Raw genomic sequence first — 18,610 nt, 5'->3', positions numbered from 1 at the left:
TATTATCTTTGTAACCCTGAAAGATGCTGGTGTAGTATTTCCCATTGATGTAGTACAGAAGTTCTATTTTATTTGGTTTATATTTACATTAATTCTTTGTATGTTTGGTGAAACTTGTGCTTTTAAAAAGGACCTAGTCTGAGTATTACTAATTTTATTATCAACTTACTTTTTGGTCTTTCTCAAGTCAGATAAGTTTTTTAATGAAAGCTTTTCATTGGTCTTATTTTATCACCTAACAGCCCAAAAATGATACAAAAGCAAAATATATACAAGTCAGATTTGACTAGCTCAGTTAAAGTTGGGCTCAAACTTTACCTTAAACTTTTTCATCATGGGTGAAGACTGAAGAACAGTTTAATTGAAATTAATTCAAATTATATTTCTTTCCAATTTTAAATGAGATTATCCTCACCCTAATAATATATTATTAATATGCCTAAATCCATTTAAGTTTTCCAGAATAGAAAAGGTGGGGTTTTTTGGTGGTTTTTTTTTTTTTTTTTTACAACTATTGTTGTCTCTCATCAGAGACTACATGCAATAAGTATTTTTTGCTGAATTATTTTCATTTTAACCTGGCTTTATTGTCATGAGAGAAGTGATGTCCAAGTTTGGTTTTTGGATGAATATGAGAAAAGTATGTTTTAGTAAACCTGTAGATGAATTATGAGATAAATTTGTTCACACAGTGGTATAAAGCACAACTAGAACTTTTGGGTGGCTTATGTACATCTTGAATAGTTATATTGACTTTTTTTTTTTCGGAACTGGGGATTGAACTCAGGCCCTTGCGCTTGCCAGGGAAGCGCTTATTCCACTGAGCCATCTCCCCGGCCCCAATATTGACTTTCTTAAATTGACTACATTGTCATTCTGTATTAGGAATTGTTTTCTTTCACTTTCTAGAATCAGTGGCCAGGAGAGGTATTAATCCTTGAAGGGTTGAACATATCATGAAGCTGAAGCAGTATGGAAGAATTTCAAACAAACAGGGTGCTGCAGTTCCATCTGTTACCTGCTTATGATATGTTCTTACTGATGAGTGAATGTAGCTTAAGCCTTTGTATGTGTCCTCAGGGGGCAGACAGACTAAGAGGGACCAGATAACATTTGAATGGAAAAACTGTATTTCAGGTGTTTTAGCTTGAAATTTATTTTTTAAAAAAATAAAAATAAAAAAAAAGAACAAAAGCCTGTGAAGTAAGTTGATATCATAAACAGGCAGAGTTGTTTAGCACAGAGAGAAAATACTGACCTGTCTGCATTTTGGTGCTGTGGATGCAGGTCCCAGCTGGACAGAACATGATACTTTTCAATTATTTTCACCAGCAAGTAAAAGGAAAATGAACCATCTATAGGACATGTCTTTGAAAAGTGTCAAACAGTAGGAAATTTAACCTCCTTTAATACTTGCCTATAGAAAAATGACATTTCTAAGTTTCTGTCTGAAGAGTGTCTCAGATTTAAGAGTAATCTGACGTTTAAGAATTGGTAGGGAAGGAAAAAAAGTCCCTGCAGATAATGATCTTATGTTAGTTGACCACATAAAATGATCTATTACGTTTGGAAGGTTTTATTTTCTTATGTTTTAAAAACTGAATTGGTAAATGCTTTATAAATGTATTTTTATCCAGGTGCCGTTCCAGTGTATATGTACTAAAATTATTTATATTAAAAGAAATAATTCATCAACATTCTTCTGTGAATATAGATTTATAGGGGTGGCAAAGAGTGCTAGTTAGCAGTTTCTTGTATAAGGTTGTCCTTGACTGATTTGTACTTGTCAGCTATAATCTCTGCCTTCTCCACTGCCCCCCAACAAAAGTAATTATTTTTAACCCAGATGTATCATGTGAAACTTTTTAGATTAAAAAATATATATAACCAGGGAAGTTCCTAGAAAGGTGTTTGGCTTTTTTAGTTTTCCTTGAGAATTAGGGTAAAGAATACCTCCCCCAAAGCTATCAGCACAAAACAGGGTATCAGTTTTTAACTCTGATGTTTCTATTAGAGTTGAATTAAATAAATATAATGAGGGAAATACATTTCTAATAATATTCCCTATATTCTAGACACATCCCTGTTTTAATTTTTTACCTAAACTTTTGTTTTATGTGTAAAAAAAAAAATGTACTGAGTTACAATGCATTTATTAACACTATGTATATATTAGCTGCTTTGTGTTCAGAATGGTAGCAATTGCTTTGTATATTGAAGTGATCCTTGTGAATTTGTGAAATATTGTCATAAAGTGCTTTTTCTTACTGTAATCTTTGTGGTATCAACTGTCATAATGCCCTTTTTACACAGACATTTATGTGCAGTCACATAAACATGCTTTTAAAAACTCTGTAAGTCTCTTTTTTGGGGGGATGGTATTTTGTTTCATGCTTCTGTTTTTAAGGCATAGTTTCTTGGACTTAGGTTTATTCATTTTGTTAAATGAACATAATTGTGTTTGACTGTATGCCGAGTTTGTGTTGCACAGCAGTGGAAAACTAATTCAGGCAATAACCTATTTTCAGTTCATTTTATTGCAATTCTGGCTTTTAGCACAAGGCTTTTTTCTTTCTTTCTTCCAGTAACATTGAACAATGCCCACAGGAAGATCTGAAGATGCCACTGTCCTGTTGACATAACTAATGGAAACAATGACTTTTTTTCTTTAGTGTCATATAATGCATATTTGCGCAGAAGGAACAGGTTCCAGGCATCTTTATAATTAGAAAATTCTACGATTACGTAAAAAAGAGATGTGGTTTTAATCATTGCTTAAGGTATATAAATAACAGATTCCTAAAATCTCAGAAACATTCTGAAGCTTCTAAAAATAAGCAGTTACATTTATTCCTAAGTATTATATGTCCTTCCCAACTCTCAAGATGTGTGCATTATGTGTAGTAATTTTCCACTATACTGAAAACATTACATGAATTTCATTTTACCCTTCAAAGTGACTGCTTAATTTATTGATAATCTTGACATTTTTTAGAGTGAAAGAGTGATATTAATTTCATGAGGAAAACAGGTGTAAACCCAACATTCGCTGAGCAGGTTGAAGCCTGTGATCATCCTTGTAAGCCAAGTTCAGGTACCTGAGCTTCTAGAAAAGTCAAGAGTGCCTATCTTTTCCTATATTAGCTGCCACATAATAAAAGGATAGACTTCTGAGTGCTGAAGTGACAAGAAAATTTTCTTTTCTAGAAGCCTAAATGAATGATACCCAAGAATACAATTTTAATACACAGTGATAGTCCTTTCTACTCCACTGAACTGTAGATTTGTATTTGTCATTTCCAACCAGATTGCAAAACTGGTCCCAAACAGGACTTGTAATACTCCTGTTGATCCATTTCTTTAGCTGGCTTTTTCCATCTTGTGATACTGCTATTGCTATCCACAAAACTGCCACACCCAGAAAAATACTGCCTTACTGCTGTCTTTCGTCATGGTGCCTTTTAATTTTTCCACATCTTACAAATGCAAACAGAGCGCTGCAGGTTTTTGTAAGGGCCTAACATCTAGTGAAAAGGATGATTTTCAGGACTATGGATGCTAATTTTCACCTGTTTTTAATTGAGGTGCATTTCATTTGTATTTTAAAGTGAACAATTTGATGGTATTTAATGGATTCACAATGTACAACTAAAACTTCTATCCAGTTCCCAAACATTTTTATCCAAAAATAAAACTACGAACCCTTTAAACAGTTACTCTCCATATTTTCCTGCCCTTCCCTACCACGTTTGCTTTTTGTTTCTATGAATTTACCAGTTCTGAGTATTTCAAATAAATGGAGTCATGTAATACGTATATCATATGACTTGTGCCTGACTGCTTTCATTTAATATGCCTTTTTAGGTTCATCCCATTGCTGCATGTACCAGTACTTCATTCCCTTTTATAGTCAAGTAGTTTTTCATTGTATAACCTAATTGTTGATGGACTTTTACATTGTTTCCACATTTGGCTATTGTGCCTAGTATTACTGGGAATATTTGCATACAAATGTTTGAGTGCTTATTTTCAATTCTTTTGAGGTATATACTTGGGAGTGGATTGCCGTGCAATGGGGTAATTCTGTTTAACATTCTGATGGATTGTGAGATGCCCTGAGGAGCTGCACTATTTACACCACTGATGTACAAGGCTCCCTCTTTCACTACATCTTCCCCAACATTTGTTTTGCAATTTTTAAATTAGGGCTATCCTCACTGAAATGAACTCACTGCAGTTTTTAATTTGCATTTCCCTAATAAGATATTGAGCATGTTTTTCCCCTTGTGTATCTTTGGAAAAATAATCTTGTGTTTGTTTTGTAATTGGGTGTTCTATATTCTGTATGGTGTAGATCTTTGTATTTTATCCCATTCTGCAAGTTTTTAATTTCTCAGTAATTGTCTTCACTATAACTTTGATTTGTTTTTAAAATCACTCTGGAAAAAACTAAACATAACATTAGGCAAACAGTAAAAAAGCAATTTCTTGTGTGCTTTAGTGATGATCTCAGTTGTACACACAAGTATATATTCACTCTTCCCTTGTTTTACCCAGAGTGGATTATAAACTATTCCCATTAAGTTGTTTTAAACTTTTGAAGGTTATACATACATACTAGATATTTACAAATTAGTATTTGTATAAGCTTGCGTATCTTCAGGATTGGTACTAAGAAGTTATTTCTGAAATACATGCTGTTTTCTTATTTAGAGATTGTTTCCTAGGTATTAAGAATCTGATACTTTATTTTGTTTATGCTAGTTAGTATATTTTTAATGTCACACTTCATCTGCTTTTAGAAAAATTGCAAGTAGCAAGACCAGTTTTATGCAAGGTTAAGTAGCCTTCCCTTTTTGCTTCTATTAGTACTGTTTACCCTTCTAATCTTCAACTGTTTTCATTAATTTTCAATATCCCATCTTTTCTAGTGTACCTAAATTTTTTTAACCCATGGTTGTAGACAGAAAAGTATGTCATGCTTTGAGAGCAAGAATACCTACAGCTAACTATGAAATCTCAGGTTTTTAAAAAAGCAGCTGAGGACTCCCCAGACTTCATGCTGCTCAGAGAACAATCTCCAGCTCCCAAAAGCAACACTGCAAGACTCACTCATTCTTGTTTTAAAAAACCCAAACAAAGTGCTACCTCAAGTTTCACTTTGTTAATGTATAAACTGGTAGCGAATGCTTCCCATAAACTAAAGTATGCAGTTGGGAGCTCGTAGGGATGTAGCTTAATGGCAGGGCACTTCCCTAGTATTCACAAGGCCCACTCCCCAAATTCAATTTCCAACACCACCTGGGAAAAAAAAAAAAAAAAGGCAAGTAGTATGGATTGTTGTTAATAATGTGACTGTTACTGTTATTTTAATATCCCTAAATTAATTCCTCCTTACTGAAGTATCCTAATCTGTTAGGGTATAAGTTGCATTTGCTGAGATGAACATTTTAAGGCTAAATTTTGCCCTAAAAAAGTCTTACATTCAGCTAAAGTATTTTGATGGATCAGAATTCTGTTCCTTCATTGTAAAACATTCTGTGTTAGAAACTACCTGAAGATGGTACTATGGTACTGGCTTTAAATAGTTCTATCAAGAACTAAAATAAGCTATCCTTAAGAGGGAACTACCTCAAGAACAAGAGCATTCTTTCTAGTGGACTTCAGTCTGATATATATATATTTTAATACAGTGCCTTAAAATCAGTGTTTGATACTTAGGGCTTACTGGTATACAATGAATTACTTAACTGCATAAACGTTAAAGAAGTGAAACAGTGAAAGTCAAGGCTTAGTAAAATTGGCTTGATCTAGATTTCTGTATTAAGAATGAAACACTACTAAAGCCAGGCACACTGGCACAACCCTAGAATTCCAGCCCTTAGAAGCCAGAGCTAGGAGGACCATGAGCTTCTGGCCAGCCTGAAGTGTAGTGAGACCCTGTCTCAAACCCCACTCAATAAATGTAGAAAAAACACTGTATTTACACATACAAAATAATCATTAAAAGGTTTAAAAAGGTAAGGTCTTTTAATAGTTTGTAAACCTCTCCAGTATAAATACCATATGAGATTAGAATATTCTTGTGGTCTAAATTTGTTTAAACTTTTACATTATAAAAACAAAGGTTCACACTGCAGGACTTCATAAAGTCTGTGGAAGATAATCATACGACAGTGTAGCAATCATTTAAGCCAAAGTCAGCACTCTGTAGATGGAATGCATCTTTTTCATTATTTGCTGTCATATACCAGATGTGGAAAGCAGCAATGCTTAAAGAGGTAGAAAACTTTTTGGCCCTCTAACAGTTCAGTCTACTGGGAATACCTACTGAGTAAGCAACTATAGGTAAGATGGTGGGGGGTAGTGGCAAAAGCCTGGGACAGTGCTAGGTAGACTATGGCACACACAGCCCTCAGTCACCCCAGCAGCCAACCATCAGATGTTCAGGTTTAACTGCAGAGTTGGCACTTTGTGATAAATAAGTAGGCTCTAGGTTGTAGTTCAGGTTCTTGGTCTCTAAAAGGTTTACTATCTCTGGCCTCGGAGACAGATGTACAAAATTGTGAGAAACGGGCCGGGGAGATAGCAGTCTAAGTGCCTGTCTGGTCAAAGTGTAAGGTCCCAGGTTCCATCCTCAGCACCACATGCCATGCAGGCCTCCTAGGCATGGAGGCACCCACCTATAATCCCAGTGCTCGGGAGGCTGTAACAAGTCTGGGCTGTGTAGCAAGACTCTCTACCAAGTAAGTTTTTTAAAACACTGTGAGAAAGAGCGAAGTTTCCAGTCTAAAGCTTCCAGTCCAAGGCTTTGATGCTTTCAAAAAGTAATTGATGTTTTTACTTATTCCTCTGTGTATATACTTGCCTTCAAACCAATAAACAGGGCACAAACTCCAGAAAACTCCCATTGTAATTCAAACAATCAAATCTTTAGTAACCTAAGTGGGCCAAGACTTTTAAGAGCACTAAAAGCTCAGATTATGTGTTAAACCTCTTACATTGAGTAAATCAGAAAATTGGAATAATGATTATATATCTCAGAATCTTCGCAAATAAGCTACATGACTTCACCTCATCAAAACAAACTCAGTAGTTTAAGGGACACCTTTACAACGACTTGTCCTTGTGTCGGTGAAAACTTTATCAAGGTAAAGCAGCACAGGAAATAATATAACCCATAATCTCACACTTTAATGTTAACTGAATTTCAGAGCAGTAAGATATGCCTAAGAATCACAATGGAATAAAGCCCTGCTGTTTTAAAACTGCGTGTGGGCTTTGTTCTGAGACTCCCTTCTTTAGACACAGTAAGCCACCTCATTAAATATGGTTAGATTCCAAATTAAGGCTAAGACCTTAATTGACCTTAGGGCCAATATTCTTTTTTCTGGGGGGTGGGGGAGCAGAACCAGGGATTGAACTCAGGCCCTTGCACTTGCCAGGGAAGCACTTATTCCACTGAGCCATCTCCCCGGCCCAAGGGCCAATATTCTTAATACCCTATTATAAATCTTCCCTCTGGCTTCTCTTCTGTGCTTTGTAAATGTGTACATCTTTTTCAGGATCATAGTGAACCTTACTCACAGTGAATTTCCTCTCCATCATCACTAAGAAGTTGTTATCCCGTTCATAGCGAATTCGGCAAGCTAACAATATTACACAGTGATCACTACAGAGATAGTCCAGTGTCTGAAGAAGATCTGTGAATGTTTCTTCTAAATATATGATATCAGCTCCAAGTATCAGGTCAAATTCTCCAGGTGAAAAACTCTCCAAATTTTGTCCCCAAGTCAGCTCCTTAACAACAGTGTTGGTTTGGACATGAGGAGGTAAGTTGGCTTGAACGTTTGATTTAAGAAATTCTAATGCTACTTTTCGATCCGTGACAGTCACATGAGCACCTACAACGTGGGACAAAGAGAAAGTAATGTGCAAATCAGTACAACTGTTGGTAGAGAGGGGGTCAGATTAAACAAACAGTGACCTAAATAGTCTATCCAATACAGAGTATCTATGTCCTTCACAAACACAGTTGGAGTAGATCAGAACCATGGTATCTCTTCTACATGGCTTTCTTTTTTTTTTTTTTTTTGCGGAACCGGAGATTGAACTCAGCCCCTTGAGCTTGCCAGGGAAGCGCTTATTCCACTGAGCCATCTCCCCAGCCCCTACATGGCTTTCTAGTAAGAATAAACTTTTGATTTGCCTCCATAACACAGCTGCTGTTTTCTGAATTTGGGCTTGTAAACTGCAGTGTCACCAAGTGACAGCAAATAATTCTAAATTCTACAAGCAGAGCTGCTCCACCACTCATACCTATGTGATGCTATACTCCATTTATTAGACCATGACCAAGTCAACAGGCCTCTGGGTAAAAAGGAATCCAAGAACAAAAAATTTGGAAGCAGAGTATTTTCATTAAAATAACAGAAATGGAAAGGTGGTTTTGTGGGGTTAAAGCTTTTTAAAGCACCAAAGAGAAGCTGGCTACTGAGGAATCCCAGTCCGCCTCTCCTTATTCTGCTTTGAAGTAGCTAACCTCTACATGTTTATGTAATACATAATCACTGAAAACTGTACACTTACCTACTGTAAAATGGATATGGTAGTACATGCCTTTAATTCTAGCTATTTGGGAGGCTGAGGCTGGGAGGACTGCAAGTTGAGACAACTCTGAGCAGCCTAGCAAAACTTTTTTTTTTTTTTTTTTTTTGTATTTTAGGGAAGGATCTACAAAGGTGTTCAGGGTCTCACTACTAGATTGGACCCATAGTGATCTGCCCGTTTACAGCCTCCCAAGAGCTGGGATTACAGGTGCATGCACCACCACACCTGGTCTCAATTGCCATCTCAGTGTGCCTTGGGGTGCCAAATCCTACCTCAGAAAGGGCTGTGGATGTAAACAACTGTAAAGCACTTGACTAGTTCAATCCCAAGTACTGCCAAGATAAAAAAAGATAGTATCTAAGGAATCCAAGTTAAAATGCTAGTTTCCATTTACATGCTTTTTCTAGATACCATGCACAAAATTAATGAGGTAGGCTTTTATTGATCTTTCTTGTGGGTTACTAACAATAAACTAAAAGATTTACTATTGTTTTAACCCATATGAATGCCAGAAGACTGCTTCCCTTACGATAAAGCAATCACATTAGGTCAGCCCTAATATACCTCATCTACAAAAGTATGATCATGTTCATTTTGGACCCAGGAATTCTGACTCTTAAAATGTTTCATTCTTTAATAGAAATGTTTCTCCTTTGCATCCTTTTTTCAGCAAGCAGTCTCCCAAATGGAGTCTCACACCAGCTGTGGTCAGCACTGTTCCAGACAGCTTATACCTGGTCTTTCCTGCCATATAACACCATGGCAGTATGTAATTCAATTTGACATTTATAGTCCTAGAGTGTGACGCAGATGAAAATGCTCAAGCTGTTAGATTTACAAGCCTGGGCTTCATGAGCCACTTTAAGTATTCACTGCTAGACCATGTACCTCTTCCTGGTTTGATGTCCATTTTCCTCTCTTCCCTCCCTCATACTTTCTTTGTCCCTTTCCCTCTTTCTGGGAGGAGGTCTCACTATATTGCCCAGTATAACCCCAAACTCTTGGACTCAAGTGATCCTCCTACCTCAGCCTCCAGAGAGGCTGGAACGATAGATGCCTGCTGCCATGTCTGGCCAACTCTGGATTCCTTACTGATCCACGGAGCACTCTTCTGGCAATACAGCAGTGATCTATTCTTTTAAACATCAATCCAGGATTAATTTTAATGACTTCTCTAATGCCTGTCTCGGGGATTTTGGAGACTAGGTCTAACTTACCGACTATTACGGAAGTTTAAATAAATCTTAGTGTCTACTGACCATTTCTCTATAATAAATATCTGACTACCACCAGCCAGCAGACAAATACTCCTACCTTCACAGAGCTTATGTTCAGGTGAGAAAACAGGTAATAGCTATGTTTTTTCTAAAAAAATAGAATACCCAGTTTGTCAGCTGGTGATACCACTAAGGAAAAAACTAAAGCAAAAAAGATAGGCCTGAAATTTGAGACAGACAGGTATGGAGGTAAAGTTTAGGTGTACAGGGAGGCATGGAGATGGTGCTGAGTAGGGCACGAGAGAGGGAGGAAGGGGACAGCCAGAGGGGAATGAGGGATGAACATTCCAGGCAGGAGGAGGCCAATGCAGCTGGAGCCAAATGAGGAACCGAGGCACAGGAGAGGAGGTCAGAGAAGTCACAGGGAGCACGGCACATCACCGATAGTTCATCAGTCGTGTTTCAGAGGGCATCTGGTTTTTACCAGGTGAGAAAAGCCACTGGGAAGTGTTGACTCTTACAGCCTCCCAAGAGCTGGGATTACAGGAGCATGCGCCATCACACCTGATCTCAACTGCCATCTCAGCACGCCCTGGGGTGCCAATCCTACCTCTGAAAGGGCTGTGGATGTAAACAACCATAAAGCACTTGACTAGTTCAATCCCAAGTACTACCAAAATAAAAAAGGATTTTTTATTCAGACATAGGCTGAGCCGATATCTGAAGGGTCTGACTTGGATTTTTAAGTGTCTCTGGTGGCAGGCAAGGCCAGAAGAAAACAAGCTGAGCCTCCACAGTAGTCCACGTGAAGGGTGCTGCTGGCCTCACCCTGCTGCAACCAAACACCCTCCAGAGCCAGCTCCCAAATGCAACCTGCCCTCCACGATCTGTCCTCCTGCTCTCACAGAATCTCCTCTTCACTGTGTGTTTGGGCTGAATCGGCTAGAGGTGCATCCCTGCCCCTTGCAGCTTTGCCCTTGGTTTTGCTTCGCTTGTGTAGGGTGGGAGATAAACAGCACAGCTTCACCCATCTTTTAAACTCTCTGGTTTCTCTCTGTCACTTTCCCCTCTCTGGTAGTTTAAGCAAGAGGCAGTCTTGTAGTTTCCCACAATTTCAATTCTGCTGATTTCATCTGTGTAGTTCCCTACGTGCCTCTGTCCACTCTGTCTCCTATAAACTTGTCTGAGGTAGAGACTACTTCAGAGCTAGTGGTGTGTTCTTTCAGAAGTCCATAATGTCCGGCAGGCTCTACTTTTGAGACACAAGCAGCCATTAAGCCTCAGTACTCAGATCTTTACTTCTTTATATTCTTCTTATTCTTCTTAAGAAGTAGTTACACTGTAACTGAATAACTTTTGCTTCTCCATCCCTTTTCACTAGCCAGATTTCAAAAAAAGACTTGATTTCTCAGCATTCCCCCCAAATAACTAGGGTAATTTTGTTGCTGTAAATACACGGATGAAACACAATGTGTTCCACTGACATTACCATTACTAATGTTCAAGTTGTCCCATTTTTTTTTGCCAGTGGCCTCTGACATAACCCTAGTCATCTTTGACAGGTTCTCTGCTACCTCTAGGAAGATATTCCAGGATGCTCTTGCTCATTTCCTGCCACAGACTGAGAGCCAGACACTTTAGTTTATGTCCCTTATTCTGTTAAGATGGGAGAAGTAAAAGCAAGTTTATATGCTGATGGAAGTGATCGAGTAGAAAGGGAGAAAAGTGGCAAAGCAGGAGCAATACCCTGAACAGGTGAGAACAGACAGGCCAAGAAGGGCACTCACTCAGACAGGACAGACATTCAAGTGAACAAGCTATCCAGACCAGGTGGGGGGGAGGCCCTAGTAGGGGGGGTATGGAGTTTTCTTCAGGTCCCTTAAGGCTTTGCACTGAAATGAGGAATGTCAGTAGCCAAGAGTGAAACATGAAAAAGAATGGAAGTTTGAAAGCTAAAAAAACCATGAAAATCAGCAGAATAAGAGAGTAGCTAGAATGAGACTGCACAGCAGCATCCAGATCCTCTGGAGAACTGGGCAGGGTGGTGCCCGCCTAGAATCCTGGCACTCTGAAAGGCTGAGGCAACACAGCTGCTGGTTTTAGCCTGGTCTGGGATACTTAGCAACTTAGTGAGACCCTGTCTCAAAATAAGTAAAAGGCTGGAAGTGTAGCTCAGTGCAAAGGCCCTGCCCAGCACTGACAGCAGAAAAGAAGCCACTGGATCATGAAAGCTGCATTTCACCTGGGTTGTTCTGAGCTCAGTTAAGTAAAATGATGCATTGGTGTGCGCAGCGTTGACAATGTATGAAAATGGCAATAAACTGACCAGGTAGGGGATTTATGCTGGGTAAGGAGGAAAGTGCGAATACTGAATTCACAACAGATGACTGGAAACAGACCCAATAAGAAACACAGCATGCTGCCCTCCTGTAGAAATGGGAAAAGAATGTGCCACCACTTTTAGTGCATACACACCACTTTAATGTATTCAAATATTTAAGCACATCTTACATGTGGGAGACACAAAGATGAGCAAGAGATCTTTACCCAGAGCTCCAATGGTCATGGACAGCTATATAAACACAACTGATGCAGTATAGGAAGCAAAATAATAAGAACATGGGTGTGCACAGGAAGTCATGCAGTTACAAAGGAGAAATTTCTCAAGAGCAGCAGATATCACAAGGGAAATTTGGGGCTGGGGAGATGGCTCGGAATAAGCGCTTCCTTGGCAAGTGCAAGGGCCTAAGTTCGATTCCCGGTTCCGCCAAAGAAATAATAAAATAAAATAAATAAATAAAAAGACATTCGGTCTAATGTTTCTAGACAAAGGTGCAGGGACCAGATGATGTGAAGAGTCTTAAGGCCTTCTGTTGTTGTGCACATTACACAAGGGAAACTTGAGCTTACACTTAGGTATGACATGACCTAGGGAAAGGGAAGAGGATCATTAGGGCCAAAGGCAGAGGCCAGAGCATGGTGAGTGCCCCAGACCCTTCTTAATGGAGAGGCTGAAGAGTCAAGCAAGGTGAGATTACAAAATCTTACTGAAAAGCCTGGCAATAGGAAGCAAAGAAATGTTTTAACACAAGTCACCCCCTGAATTTTGCTTTTAGATGGGATATAGCGACAGTTGCTGAGAAAACTGGACTTGAGATGACAAAGCAAAGGCACAAAGGCCAGAGGCAGAAAGGCCAAGTTGGAGGATGCAGGGGTCACCCAGGAGACAGGATAAGAGCCCAAGCCTGGGTGACAGGAGAACGTGACCTCTGGAGAATGTAGAGCTCAAAGATTGCAGAGCTCAATGAACCAGAGGAGCCAAGGTGCTGGCCAGTGACTCCTGGCACAGTGAGGCCCACTCAGAACAATGGAGGAAGAACCAGCTTGGAAGGGGAAGGAGTTCACACAAGTATTGTTTGAGATGTTGGGAAACAGCCAGGTAAAAATATCTGGCTTTCAGCTAAATGTCCAAGTCAAAAGTTCAGTAGAGATTTGCAGAGAATTAGAGAAAAGTAAAAGTGCCTTCCTGAACATTATATTTTAAGACAACAGTTCCTAGGCCTAGTTGGTCATCAGGTCACACAGGAAGCTTTTAAAACCCAAATTCCCTGACCCAAACCTAATTCAAAGAATCCTGCCTTCAAGACTGCTATTTTTCTTCTACAAATAGTTCCCAAGTTGCACAAAGGCGGGAGAGATTTTCAAACTAACAACCAAAGTTTGAAGTTCCACTGGATTCACATTCTAACCACAACCCATCAGCTTTGCGACCTTGCTCAAGTTATGTCCCTCTTTCACCACCTGAAAAGAACTCTAAGGCCAGGTCTATTTACATGCAGGGTGGCAGTGAGAACGGATGCAGTACACTCCCCCAGAACCCAGGAACTACTCAATTATTAGCAGCTATAATTCTCTTTTAATGGGAAAGTCTCCTTGCCCTATATTAACATTCTGCATATCATTAACCACAGGGAAGGAGGAGGACTTTTTAAATGTAATTTGTCTTTGTTGTTCCCCTCCCACCAGACTTAGCGGGTAAACAGTTCTGAGACACCCATCTGCCTGCTGTTCACTGCTCTAATCCCAGTGATCTACGAGGCATAGGTAAGGAGATACTCCCTGAAGTCAGGAATCAGTGACTAAGTTTATAGGGGGAGAAGAAACTTTCAAAAGGAAAATAATTCAATTGCTTTTTTATGTTTCAAAATCTGTGTCTTAGTTCTTTTTTTGGGGGGGGGCGCTGGCTCAGAATGTCTTCAGGGCAGATCTGGCAAGGCTTGAGGTTCTGGGGATCAAACCACAGCATCCTGAGCTTGACTACTTTGTGTAAGCAATCACTTAAAGAGGTGAGCTAATGGGCAGGTACCCTTCAGTTCTATTTCTAAAGACATTTTTTTCTTACCCTCAGGTTTCAATATCAAAACATCTCCAGTCTAACATTTTGTAGCAATTAAGTTTGAAATCATACAGTAGAGCAGAGAAATGTTCATAATGTATTAAACGTTTTTATATATATGGATATACATATATACACACAAGCAGACATATCTATAAGTAACCATAATTAATTATAATTTAAAAATACAGATGGAGAAAGAATGGAAATGTACCAAATGCTAATGGTAATTATGTTGCAGAGCAATGAATAATTATTTTTGTAATAGTTACACTATTTTAATAACAGCAACATTAATTTTCATGTTTTCATTTTCAAAAAGCCATCAATCCAGTTCATTCATCTCTTATTTGAGAACTACCTAAACATTCAGAGTGGCAGGTGCTACTCTAGGGCCAAGGACACAGTGTGACATACAGTCCCATTCCTCACACCCCTACCCTAACAGGACAGGCAGATGTGTGAAACAACCACCCACATGCAAGGAGGTGGAAGACCCTGGGGCAGCAGGAAAAGGTTCGGAGTGCTGAAAATGGAGCTGCAGCAAAGAACATATCTCCTGACCACCAGAGCATCTGCCCTGAGCCGCTGCTCAGCCTCCACAGCTGAGTCTTGCGTGGGAACAACTAACCAATGCTTGGCTCTTTGACACTATTTGAAATACCATATCCTGACTTTTCCAACTTCACAGATAAAAATTTCTAGATCAGAAATATTCAGAATAGCAGCTAACATCCACAGAACACTGAATCTTACACTTTAATACTGTTATTGACCCCCCCCCTTTTGTATTTAGGACAGGGTCTGCAGGGTCTGCAGGGTCTCACTATGTAGATCAAACTCGTAGTGAACCACCTGTGTTCAGCCTCCAAAGAGCTGGGATCACAGAGGTGCAGACCACCATGCCCAGTCTCAATTGCATGGCTCGGAGGCAGGGCCAGCAGGACACACCGGGTTCCCCAGCTGCTGCACTCTGCCTAACCAGGCACTCTAGTCTGCTGAACCATCTGGCTGGCCCTTACTATCCTCTTTTTATGGGTGGGGAAATCACCTTTGGAAGTTAAACAGCTTACCCAAGATCACACAGACAGTAAGAGTTCAAAGAAATGTGAAAACCCAGCATAACTAAACTTATGCATTTTACCATACTAACATGCCTATAAAACAATGCATGAACTCTGCTTCTCAGGATAAAACAGAAGAAATCCCATTCCCTTCCAATAACTCTCTTCATATCAGTGGGGAGGGAAGTTAGTATAGATTTAAGCAACTTCATCTGAAAAAACTATATACATGGATTATTCTCCTTAAAATCCAAGTCACTTTAACGTCACAGAAGAAAAGGGGGGCAAGGCAATCTGCCATGAAAAGCAGAAAAAATAGGATAACAGAAATTTGCAAGTTGGCCCACAGCTCATAAGCATGGGGAAAGAAATTAAACCAGGAAGAGAGAAACTAAGAGTGGGTTTTGTGCCAGGAAACGAGCAAATGCCCTCTGGGAGTTCTGCTCACACTCACCCAGCAGGGCAGCCACGATGCCCACCAGCCCTGTGCCGGCCCCCAGCTCCACGGCAGAGCAGCCCCTGAGCTTCACAGCGCCCATCTCCAGGTACGTGGACAGAACGACAGCCTAAGTCAAAATACGGTGAAATTAGGATGCAGCCAGCAGAGCTAAAGTAGCTACTGAGTCTTGGCTACACCCTGGCAGAAGACTAAGCACACCCACCTGGCTCTGTGATGCCAGTCCCATGCACCAACATGCACGGGAACTTGGTGCTCCATCAGGGCGACCTGCAGATCCTCATGGCAGCAGCGAGAGCCAGGGCGCTGGCATGTTTACACTAACATCTACAAGACTACTACAGAAGGACTGGCACGAACGCCCCTGTGATTGCATTTAAGGTGATGTTTGGTACACCACTATCATCACCCCACAGGGACCCTGCCCTGTGGCAGGAGTGTCCAATGTGAGCCTGCCCAAAATGTGATGCGTGAGTTAACATTTGCCTCTGGTCTTATAACAGGAATTACATATAACATTAACATCACTTGTTATGTCATTTCTCACACTATAATTGGCAGTTCCTCCACTTGGTGAGCATTTCGGAAGAATCCCATTCCTCGGTCTCATTATTGTTCTTTTTAAATCACTTATGGGAATGGTTTCTATGTAGTTACTATGGACTGGTTTCCTAGAACCAGTATTACTAAGGTTAATATATTAATATTTTAAGCCAGGCATGATGTCTGTAATCTCAGCACTCAGAAGGCTGAGGCAGGAAGACTGCTCGTGAGTCTGAAGTACAAGTCCAGGCTGAACTACATAGCAAGACCCAGTCTCAAAAAAAGAAAAAGAAAATGTTAATATTTTTATTCCTAAATGTTTTCTGCCATTCCCTCATACAATAATTAAGACTGTAAAACTGTATTTCTTCCAATCATTGATTTTTTAAAAGAGAACACAAAATAATAAAAAAATTAGAAATGATACAGAATTTCACTAAACAATATGAATTTGACAGTATTTGTTGTATAGTGTTGTCTTCAACTTAGTTGTTTAGATTACCAGAAATACACATGCAAAATTAGGAGGGGGAAATCATAAGAAATTAAGAGAGAAAGTGGAAACAGTGAGAAAAAAAAAAAAACAAAAAACAAGCGTTAACTGTTCCTTTCCACAGAGCAGTAGAGATCCACCGTACAATTATCCAAGCCATCCTGCATACATATGTAGATCTAGCTCTTCCCTCGCCTGTCCTTCTCTTCTAACTCCTTTTTTTTTTTTTTTTTGTATTTTTTAGGGAAAGGTCTACAGGGTGTTCCAGGTCTCACTACTAGATCAGACTCTCAGTGATTCTCCTGTTTACAGCTCCCAAGAGCTAGGATTACAGGCGTGTGCCACCACACTCAGTGATTCCTTCTTTTTGAATAGATTCATTTTCTTTTCACAGTATCTATTGTACCCTTCAGATTTTATTTACTCTTTCAGGTTCTTACACTAGGAAGACAACACGATGCTTACACATGTGGGTCTAATTTATTTCACTAGAGCATATGATCTCTAGTTGCATTCATTTACCAATAAAAGCCTCAAATTTGCCCTTTTTTATAGCTGAATAATACTCCATTGTGTAAAAAGACCATGTCTTTTTTTATCCATTCCTCAGTTGATGGGTATTTGGGTTGTCTCCAAGATTTAGCAATGACAAACTGCACTGCTATAAACATGTACACACGTATATTGCTATGGTAAGATATTTTCAGCACTTCTGGGAAAATACGCAGGAGGGGAATAGGTGGGTTGAATGGGACTTCTAATCCTAGTTTTCTTTTTCAGTACCGAGGATTGAACTCAGGTCCCTGCGCTTGCCACGCAAACGCTTATTCTACTGAGCTATCTCCCTGGGCCCTAATCTTCGTTTTCTGAGATTTCTCCACGCTGCTTTCCACAGTGGTTGTACCAGTCTGCACTGACTTACTATTAAGTAAGCCTCCCTCCCCGAGTCACCAACCTCAACAGACAGCAGGGCTGGAAGAGGTAGAAAAGCACCAAGTCGATAACCCTTGTGCTGCCTTGGAGAACTCCAAAACAAAGCCATGACACGCGTTCTGGGGCTTTGTCACATACATATTCTTGGGGCCATATTTTCAAAAGCCTAACTCCCCGAATCCCTAGAGGTCGGGGCTCCACCTGCTTTCCTGTCAGTCTCAGGTCACCCTCTGGATAATAACTGAGTCGTGACTCACCCTCCAAACGCAATGTGCCTGAGTGCCTGAGGGAAGAAATTGTGACTGGGGAGGGCAGGGGTTGTACTGGTGGCGAAAATCTTTAAAATTTGAGGTGGTGACGGTCGCATTACTCTGAACACTTTTTTCAAAACACACCGAATGTGTGCATTTGAAACAGGTGAAGTGCATGGTATGCGCATTACATTTCATAAATCTGTTATTTTTCTTTTTGCAACCAAAGCGAGTCTTGCTTGTAAGTGTGGTCGCTTTCAGAGGGAGGGCCACTGGGGCTTACTTACCGCGTCCCAAACCACCGCTGCGACCCCCAGCTGCCTCCAGTCCTGGCGGACCCGGATGGTGTGGTCTGCAAAGCAGAAGGTGGCGAAGGGCTTGTGGAACTTCGGGAGCCCCGCTCCCGCGGCCTCGTCATAGGGCACGAGGGCCATGGCCCGAGCCGGCTCCGCTGGCCTGTCCCGCCGGGCGGCCCGGACCCCGTGCCACAAACTCCGCGCTTGGGGGACTGCAAACGATCCGCTGTGTCACAAGTTCCAAAGGAGAAAAGAAACCGTGAGGAAAACCGAACCCCTCGAGCCGGGCTCTGCCTCCCTCCGCGCCCACGCGGCCGGAGCGCCCGCCCGCCAGCTCCTCGCCGCGGCTC

At 40.4% G+C, this 18,610-nt stretch overlaps 1 protein-coding gene across 3 annotated transcripts; it reads right to left on the bottom strand.

Moving 5' to 3' along the window:
- Positions 1-7,174: 7,174 nt before the first annotated feature.
- On the bottom strand, positions 7,175-18,604 carry Mettl21a (methyltransferase like 21A). Of its 3 annotated transcripts, XM_023710149.1 has the most exons (4): positions 18,252-18,604; positions 15,742-15,853; positions 8,883-8,942; positions 7,820-7,904 (listed from the first exon to the last, which is right to left on the bottom strand). In XM_023710149.1, exons 1-3 carry the CDS (start codon positions 18,396-18,398, stop codon positions 8,884-8,886), a joined length of 318 nt encoding a protein of 105 aa, XP_023565917.1. In that variant the 5' UTR covers positions 18,399-18,604; the 3' UTR covers positions 7,820-7,904; position 8,883. The 3 variants fall into 3 exon arrangements, with proteins under 3 accessions (XP_004626686.1, XP_023565916.1, XP_023565917.1); XM_004626629.2 differs by lacking the exon at positions 8,883-8,942 and having other exon boundaries at positions 7,175-7,904; XM_023710148.1 differs by lacking the exons at positions 8,883-8,942; positions 18,252-18,604 and adding an exon at positions 15,950-16,440 and having other exon boundaries at positions 7,175-7,904.
- Between the last annotated feature and the right edge of the window lie 6 nt (positions 18,605-18,610).

Source organism: Octodon degus, unplaced genomic scaffold (assembly GCF_000260255.1).
Source record: "Octodon degus isolate 3935 unplaced genomic scaffold, OctDeg1.0 scaffold00016, whole genome shotgun sequence".
Classification (NCBI taxonomy): Eukaryota; Metazoa; Chordata; class Mammalia; order Rodentia; family Octodontidae; genus Octodon; species Octodon degus.
This window is presented reverse-complemented; position numbering and strand designations above follow the sequence as displayed.

Excerpts from the sequence above, each read along its gene's own strand:
- Mettl21a (XM_004626629.2), bottom strand. The coding sequence starts at position 18,398 with ATGGCCCTCGTGCCCTATGACGAGGCCGCGGGAGCGGGGCTCCCGAAG. Across the intron at positions 15,854-18,251 it reads CAGCGGTGGTTTGGGACGCG|GCTGTCGTTCTGTCCACGTA; the intron begins GTAAGTAAGCCC and ends ATTTTGACTTAG. Across the intron at positions 7,905-15,741 it reads CATCGTGGCTGCCCTGCTGG|GTGCTCATGTGACTGTCACG; the intron begins GTGAGTGTGAGC and ends CCCACGTTGTAG.